The sequence below is a fragment of the Rhinopithecus bieti genome, unplaced genomic scaffold, assembly GCF_001698545.2.
Source record: "Rhinopithecus bieti isolate Rb0 unplaced genomic scaffold, ASM169854v2 scaffold_7884, whole genome shotgun sequence".
NCBI lineage: Eukaryota > Metazoa > Chordata > Mammalia > Primates > Cercopithecidae > Rhinopithecus > Rhinopithecus bieti.
The window spans coordinates 250599-259074 of NW_016806331.1; the positions used below are offsets into that span (position 1 = coordinate 250599).

Genomic DNA, 8476 nt, shown 5'->3' on the forward strand with positions numbered 1-8476 from the left:
TTACAGGCTTGAGCCACCGCGCCCGGCGAGAATTCTTATGTAAGATGACTATAGTACTTTTTCTAGAATATAGAAAATGTACCTGCATATGAAATGGGACTACCTGCATCCCCCCTGCGCCCACACCATCTATCTCCCAACCTCTCCTAACCCTCACCTTCCCCAACCAGAAGAGCTCCACGTAAGTTCTCATGAGACAGAATCATACCTTTGCCACGATGGCAACGGGAATCTGCTCTACTCTTCCCTTCTATTTAATGAGGACATGTAAAGGAACATGTTCAGGAGAAGGTAGAGTCAATGCTACTAGCCTTGATACATTTGGGTCAAGCGCTCTGTTTAACCAGGCAAATCAGAATAATGAACTCCGAATTTTAAAAAAATGTTAATAACAAAGTTAAGAGTAAATTAGTGAACTCTTAATTCTTAAAGGCAGTTCCAACAATCTGAACCTCAAGAAGTTAATATCACCAGAAAGTAATATAGTATTATCTTATCTTTGTGCTTCCAATTAATGTGCCTGTTTATAGTTTTAGTAAACCTTATACTGTATGACTTAATGGCATCCAAAATCCTGTTAAAACCTATACATAAATTTCACAGAAGGGTAAAATACTATGTATTATTTCCACCAGCACCTTGCATTTTTTTTCCTACCACTTACCTGAATCGCCACTGCTAGCGGGTGGGAGATCATCAAAAAGCAAAGGTCCCCCTGATCCTGAAACACAGCAGAACACTTAGTGAGCCCACAAACAATATGTAAGGCTTACGTTTCAGAATCCATCCCACCAGGACACCTATGTAGGTTACTGAAATAAACTCAAAAGTCTTGCGTCCATCCAGTGGCAACTCACACTGCGGTGAACAGTATCTTGAACCTATTTTAAAGTCCTATTATTTCAAAGGAAATAAAATCTGCCTTAAAAGTTAAATTGTACTTCAGGTAGTAAAATAAATACTCAAGTGAACCAGAGAAAACTGCTCCACATTTTCTTGCAGTACTTCTCAGGGCTAGCGACTAGCAGATTTTTCTGCCTTACCTGATGCCATGGATTCAAAACTTAAAGACAGTCCAACACCTAAAACATCTGTGTGTTGAAAATGGGGGAAAGGGAAAAAGATTGAGACAACTACAATCCCAGGATGAGTAGAGACGTTGACACACACCTGGGAGAGCCTGAAGACTGTACCTGAGTCAGTACTGCTGGCCGGAGGGAGGTCATCAAAGAGCAGGGGTCCTTTCTGAGCGTCTTTCCCTAAAACACAGAGCACCTGTTTAGAGAGCACATGGCCATCATCCAGGACAGATTTTTCAAAGAGGAAGATCATGTGGTCTCCCCTGCTTTGAGACAAGTTTGCTATTAGATTCTAATTTTCTCCTTCCTGTTGGACAAATTTTTAAAAAATATTTTCTTAGCAGCTTTTTAAATCTGGGCATCTGTTTCCAACAGTTGCAGTCAACATAAAAGCAATGAATGATGCCCTAACACGCATTTTCAGGGCCACTGAGTATTTTGAGGAAAATAAGTATTTTCTTGATAATTTCATTATTGAAAGCATGAAAGTCTTTCTTTAAAACAGAATCCTGGGAAGCAAAAAACTGATTCTATACCAAGAAAACAATACTTAGGACTTCAAGACGGACGTTCAGAAATTTGGGGGCAGGGGAAGAGGGGAGGGACCTTCAAAGACCTACAAGTTTATAAAAATCCTATTTCAGTAACATTCTGCAAGGGAAGAAAATCTGTTGGAACCTGGTGTCCCTAGCCCCAGCACAGTGCCTGATTCAATAAATAGCTTTGGAGAAAATAAGGAGTTTCAGGTAATCAAAGACAGCCTCAGGAGAAAGTGAGGAAACTCTTTTAACAAAAAATGTGAAGATTTACATTCCAAAAGTATGTCTTAAATGTTTTATGCCCAATTATGTTTTTCCACATAAAATTTAACTATCATTCCTTATTATCCAGCTTTTTCCTGAAATTCTATTTAAGCTATTAGATATCTGAACTGGCACACAAGAATCCAAATTAGAAGTATACATGTTCACCTCCTGCAAAATTCAACACACCAACCAAACACACAGGCTTCATCCCACCTCTTGTTCCTCAGAGTTCAAGTATAAAGATGTGCTCATTTAAACCAGACGCAGTGGCTCATGCCTATAAACCCAACACTTCGGGAGGCTGAGGTGGGAGGACTGCTTGAGCCCCAGAGTTCAAGACCAGCCTGGGCAACATGGCAAAAAAAATGTCTATAAAAAAGGACAAAAATTAGCCAGGTGTGGTGGCAGGTGCCTGTAGTCCAAGCTACTCAGGAGGCTGAGGTGGGAGGATCACCTGAGCCCAGGGAGGCCAAGGCTGCAGTGAGCCATGACTGGGCCACTGCACTCCAGCCTAGGCAACACAATGAGACCCTGTCTCAAAAAAAAAAAAAGTACTCACTTAAAAACCAATTCACTTTTTTTTTTTTTTTTTTTTTTTTTGAGACTGAGTCTCACTCTGTTGCCCATGCTGGAGTGCAGTAATGTGATCTCAGCTCACTGCCTCTGCCTCCCGGGTTCAAGCGATTCCCCTGCTCCAGCCTCCTGAGTAGCTGAGATTACAGGCGCACACCACCACACCCTAAATAATTTTTGTATTTTTAGTAGAGACATGGTCTTACCATATTGACCAGGCTAGTCTTGAACTCCTGACCAAGTGTTCTGCCTGCCTCAGCCTCCCAAAGTGCTGGGATTACAGGTGTGAGCCACCATGCCCGTGCTAATTTCTGTATTTTTAGTAGAGACAGGGTTTCACCATGTTGGCCAGGCTGGTCTCAAACTCCTGGCCTCATGGGGTCCAACCGCCTCAGCCTCCCAAAGTGCTGGGATTACAGGTGTGAGCTACTGTGCAAGGCCAAACACCAATTCACTTAAACAAATAAATTTATATCTCCCGAGAAGCTCATCCATATCATCTTTTGCCTCCATTTAGAAATGAGCTGGGTATCAACTTTCTTCTTTTAAACACAAAAACTTTAATTAAAATTTATAAACTTAAGGGAATGAAATTTCTCCCAGGGACTTTGGGTCAGAAGTACCTAAAATACACAAGAAATTCCTGAGTTAACAAAAAATAACTATTTTGCTTTATATCCCTAATACAAACGGGAAAATGTATTCTCATCTCTCAGGATGACTCTAAACAAATTAAGTAATTGCAAATACTTTCACTTTTCTTACAAGTGACATAAAGACTCTACAAGTATACAAGAAGCAGAAGAAAGCCATTAAAAAGTATTTAGTATGGCCAGGCGTGGTGGCTCACACCTATAATCCCAGCACTTTGGGAGGCCAAGGTCAGAACTGAGGTCAGGAGTTCGAGATGAGCCTGACCAACATGGTGAAACCCTGTCTCTCCCAGAAAAACAAAAATTAGCTAAGCATGGTGGCAGGTGCCTGTAGCCCCAGTTACTTGGGAGGCTGAAGCAGGAAAATAGCTTGAACCTGGGAGGCGGAGGTTGCCATGAGCTGAGATAGTGCCATTGCACTCCAGCCTGGAGGACAAAACCAGACTCTGTTCCCACCTCACAAAAAAAGTATTTAGGATAACCATTACTCAATGTATTAATCCACTTACAAGAATTCCTAACATCCCGAAGTAGGTCACTTTTGCCCAAACGACACTGGATCTAACAATCAAAACGCCCATTCTCCGGACAGACTCAAAACCACATGAAATGATCCAGACGATCACGCTGCATTCAGTGGGGTCAGAGTCAGATGTCTTAGGACAAGGGAGGGGACATTTACAGGTAACAGCCCAACCTGAAGAGCAAACAACCCTTCCACTTGTACCAGGTCATATTTTAATTTTTGAATTAACTTGCCCGTCTAAATCAGGTCTTTCCATTGTCACTGTACAATGAGGGAAGTCTTCTTTTACCCAGGTAATAAATACATTTTCAGTTCTTGCAAGCATTCCTCACAATGCAACTTCCAGTTTAGTATTAATAGGAGCCTGGCCCCCTCTCCTTTGGCTACAATTCAGTCAGATGGTGCCCCAAGCTTGAGCTGTTTTTTATACCTCAATTTTCTTTTCAACTATAAAATAAATCCAGGTGTTTTCCAAACACTACACAGGTATTATCAGAAAAAAGGGGGACGGGTTCCACCACTCCTCAACCACAGTATGAGTTTAGTATATCCTTTCCACTTTCCTTAATGCTCATGTACATGGATACATGCATTTTAATTTGTAGAAGACAGAGTCATACTCTACACAATACTCCAGATATATTGTTCACACAACCCATCAAGGCATGCTCCAGGCCAATACACCCGAGTCTAATTCATTCTCTCCAACAGCAACATATGCAAAGCATCTCCACTCCTTCGACCAGATCCTTACGGATGGGTTCAAGCTTTTCCCAGTTCTTCATATGACAAGTGACGCCACAATCAACAACCTGATACATGTATTCCTGCTTAATATGCTAGACTGCTCGTCAAAGGATATTAGTTTAAATCTGATAGAAGCCAAAATTTGTTCCCCAAAAAGTTGTAATTTTCACTCCCAAAACACTTTATGAGACTGTCTGTTTCTCTACACATTCACCAATGTTACCAATTGTTGCTAATCTGATAGGTGAAAAGGTAACTAGTTCCTCAGCAACTTTGTGTTGATGGGCCATTTGTATCCCTCACCTCTGAACCAGTAGAATACATCCTTTGACCATTTTTCTAGTGGGTTTTATTTTTTCCTATTAATTTTGTGAGCCTTTCTCATACCCTTAGTAAGTATATTGTAAATATTTTCTCCGTCTTTTGCCTTTATAGTATCATTTGTCCTGCAGAAATTTTAAATTTTTACATAGTCAAATTCACTTTATTTTTTTATGACTTTTTTCTTGTTCAACCCTGTAGTTTTACAATTAATCTGTTTTCTTGTAATGCCTTAACCTTTATTTTATGTTCAAATATTCTTTTTTTTTTTTAATTGTCGAGACAGGGGTCTCACGATGTTGCGCCAGGCTCTTCTCAAATTCCTGGCCTCAAGACATCCTCCTGCCTTGCCCCCCCAAAGCGCTGGGATTACAAGTATGAGCCATCGAGCCCAGCCTCCAATTTTTTAAAAAGTATTTTTAAGATGGTGTGGCAAGCAAATATTTTACTTCATCCTCAACAACTGACCATCATTTTTTAATGTACTGGTGTAGCAACCAAATAAGTAAAAGAACCACCCTATGATAGTGAAACCAAGTCACTGGCGAAGCAATTTTAAACCATGACACCTGTAACTGACGCATACGGATTGTCAAATACAAGCTGCCAATCCTAAAGACATCAAGTTGGCACTTTCATGGGTCTGACATAGAAAAGTTCCATTTCTGCCTGATATGAACAAACACTTTTTTTTAAGGTAAAATATATATATATCTCCTTTTAAAAACTTGATTCACTCAGCAATTAAAACTTTTAAGGGCTTGATAAAACTACTAATTTAGCAAAATACCTGACATGTTTAATGCATTCTATGTATCTTTCCAGATTATAAAAATTTAAGAGGTTTGGGGTGGAAACATTAGCTGCAATGTTTAAAACAAAAATAAAAAGATCTACACAAAATATTAATACATTTGATGTAATATAAGCAGTGCAGTATTCACCCTTTGGACACTTAGTGCTTTCCCATAATTCATTTAAGACTGCATTTTTCCACTTTTAAACACCTGTTAATGGCTCAGCCAGGCACAGTGGCTTACACCTGTAATCCCAGCACTCTGGGAGGGCCAAGGTGGGCAAAACACTTGAGCCCCAGGAGTTCAAGAGCATCCTGGGCAACGTGGCAAAGCCTCGTCTCTACAAAACATACACAAATTAGCTGGCTGTGGTGGTGCACACCCCTAGTCCCAGCTACCCAGGAGGCTGAGGTGGAAGAATCACCTGTGCCCGGGGAGGTTGAGACTGCAGTGAGCTGTGTTTGTGTCACTGCACTCCAGCCTGGGCGACACAATGAGGCTGTCTCAAAAATAATAACCCTGGCTAACATCTATAAAACACGATACATTCTACCCCACACCATGTGCAGCACCATACTGTACTGATTTGTACAGTAACAGTGGGAAGTGTCACCCCTTTTTACAGATGTAGGAATAGCCACAGAAGGCAAGAGTTAGTAAGTGAAGAGTTGGATTCTAAACCAAACAGTCTGGTTACATTTCCTGAACAACTTTTATTGTGCTCTGTGAAAATAACTAGGTCTTTTATTGTTCACTGCATTAGAGATTTGTGATACCCACATATCATGTGTGAGGGTCATGATGCACAGTGTATGCTCATTATTCCATTCACTTTAGCAATCAATATGATTTATTCTAAATATGGTATTTTTTAAAAATCACAGTATTTTCACAAGTATGTGAAACCAGATTCTGTTCTTGTACAAACGATTTTAACCTGTCAAATCTCATCTTGTTTGTAGCTAACTGCCCGCAATGATAACTGTGGATCCCAACTGTCACTCATTTTAGTACTTAATCTCTCTCAGCTTCCAATTATCTACAAATTCTGAGATCTTCTTCGTTTTAAAACTATTTTTAAAAATACACTCAGCCAAGCAGGACCTGTTGACAATTGTCAAGTGTCCTCCTGGCAGATGGGGAGCAGTTAATCAATCCATTCTCGGGGGGTCGGCAGTTTAAACACCATGCACCCCCTCTGCCACCCTTTCAGCTCAGTCGAGGTTGGAAACTGAGTTTAGAAAAAACGGCAACAGGACGTACCTTTCCCACTGTATCTGGCAAAAGGCTGCTAGCGCGCCAACTTATGAGATTTTGAGTTGCCAGGTTTTTTGTCAGTAAAGGGAGCCTACCCTCAAGCAGAACCTAACTGCAGGTAAAAAGCAAGGGAGACTTTAAAACTCATAGGTTTACAGGCACACTGGTGAATCCAAACGCTGCTCCAAATATATTGATAGAAATTATACTCCACCAACAGAGAAAAAAGACTGCTACACAAAGTCAATTTTCACCCACAGCTAGAACCGTGGTTATTTTGAAAATGAATGGCTGAGTCAAGTTCAAAGACTCCAGGATCAGTTACTGAGATGCTCTGTACCATCAGAATGGTCAGTGGGGGCAGGGCGCGTTGGCTCACACCTGTAATCCCGGGACTTTAGGAGGCCAAGGCGGACGGATCACTTGAGGTCAGGAGTTCAACCAGCCCACCCAACACAGTGAAACCCCGTCTCTACTAAAAATACAAAACTTAGCCAGGTGTGGTGGTCGGAGCCTATAATCTCAGCTACGAGGGAGACTGAGGCAGGAGAACTGTTTGAACCCGAAGCTTGCAGTGAGCTGAGATCTCGCCGTTGCACTCCAGCCTGGACAAGAGCGAGACTCCGTCTCAAAAAATAAAATAAAATGTTTTCCTGCCCAGAATTACCGCAAATCACAAGGCTTCTCATCCTTAGAAGCTTAATTCAAACACTGCCTCCTTCCCCAGTCTCTCGGTGCGCGACAATCCCTCCTCAAGAGCCCTCAGCATTTCCCACAGTCATTAACTTTTGCCAGTTTTAATTATCGTAATTAGCACCCTTCAGAAAGCAGCTCTTAGAAAGCGAAGGCTGGGCCTTACTCACCTCCGTCTGCCCTACAACAGCAGTTCCCCAACCACTGGTCTCCAGCCCCTGCTGGGTCGGCCTGGGGGTTCAGTAACAGATTCGGAAACCCCACTCTCAGGGATTCGGATTTATTGGGGCTGAGGTGGGCCTGGAAATCTGAATGTCTTAAGTTTTCCAGGTTTTCTACCCCCAAGTTAAGTTTGGTAATGAGGCCCGAAACTACACCATCAAGCTGGAACTCTTGCATATGAAATATTCACACGTTTTGATAAATGAAACCCGGAGACTATAACCCACGGGACGCAGGGATTAACCTGGGCCGTTTCACGCTGCTAGGATGCTGAGCTCAAACCACAGCCCACAGGGCCTCCCACTGGCAGGGGCCAGGACTCAGCAGATGAGCGGACCCCTTAACTTTAGGGAAAGGGGGAACTTCCCGTGGTCCAGGGGATTAAAAAAAACACTACTGTTAATTATCACAAAATCATAGGATGGCGGAGGAGGCATCCTGTCTTCCAGGCTTCAAAAACACGAAGGATTAAGAAGGTGATTAATTCAATCTCCTGTGCAAAAAAACGCCAAGCCCCTGAACTTGCACTGGCCCGGAACGCGGCCGTTCCACAGCCCGCGGGTGAGGTGCTGCCCGGAAGCCGCGGGCCGGCGGCGCGCAGGGCAGCCCGGGCCGCGGATGGAGTCGTGTGGCACGGGAGTCCGCGGGGCCGCTGGGCGTTCAGAGCTGGTCCCTCGGGTCGGCCCACGCGGCCGCGCCAGCGCCTTCCACCGCCACGCAGACGGGCTGTGGCCGGGGCGGCGCTGCCCTTTCCTTCCTGCGTAGCGAAAATGGCGGAGCGGCCTCCCCGAGCTCCGCAAGC

The 8476-nt window shown here is 43.0% G+C and overlaps 1 protein-coding gene across 1 annotated transcript in view; it reads right to left on the reverse strand.

Moving 5' to 3' along the window:
• ILKAP (ILK associated serine/threonine phosphatase) overlaps nt 1-8277 on the reverse strand; it is a 32367-nt gene extending 24090 nt beyond the window's left edge. Inside the window, exons 1-3 of the mRNA XM_017875555.1 lie at nt 7623-8277; nt 1194-1259; nt 665-721 (exon numbers count right to left, since the gene is read on the reverse strand). Of these exons, the coding sequence (XP_017731044.1) occupies nt 665-721; nt 1194-1259; nt 7623-7851 (352 nt within the window). The 5' untranslated portion in view covers nt 7852-8277. The remainder of the gene's footprint in view (nt 1-664; nt 722-1193; nt 1260-7622) is intronic.
• Nucleotides 8278-8476: the final 199 nt, after the last annotated feature.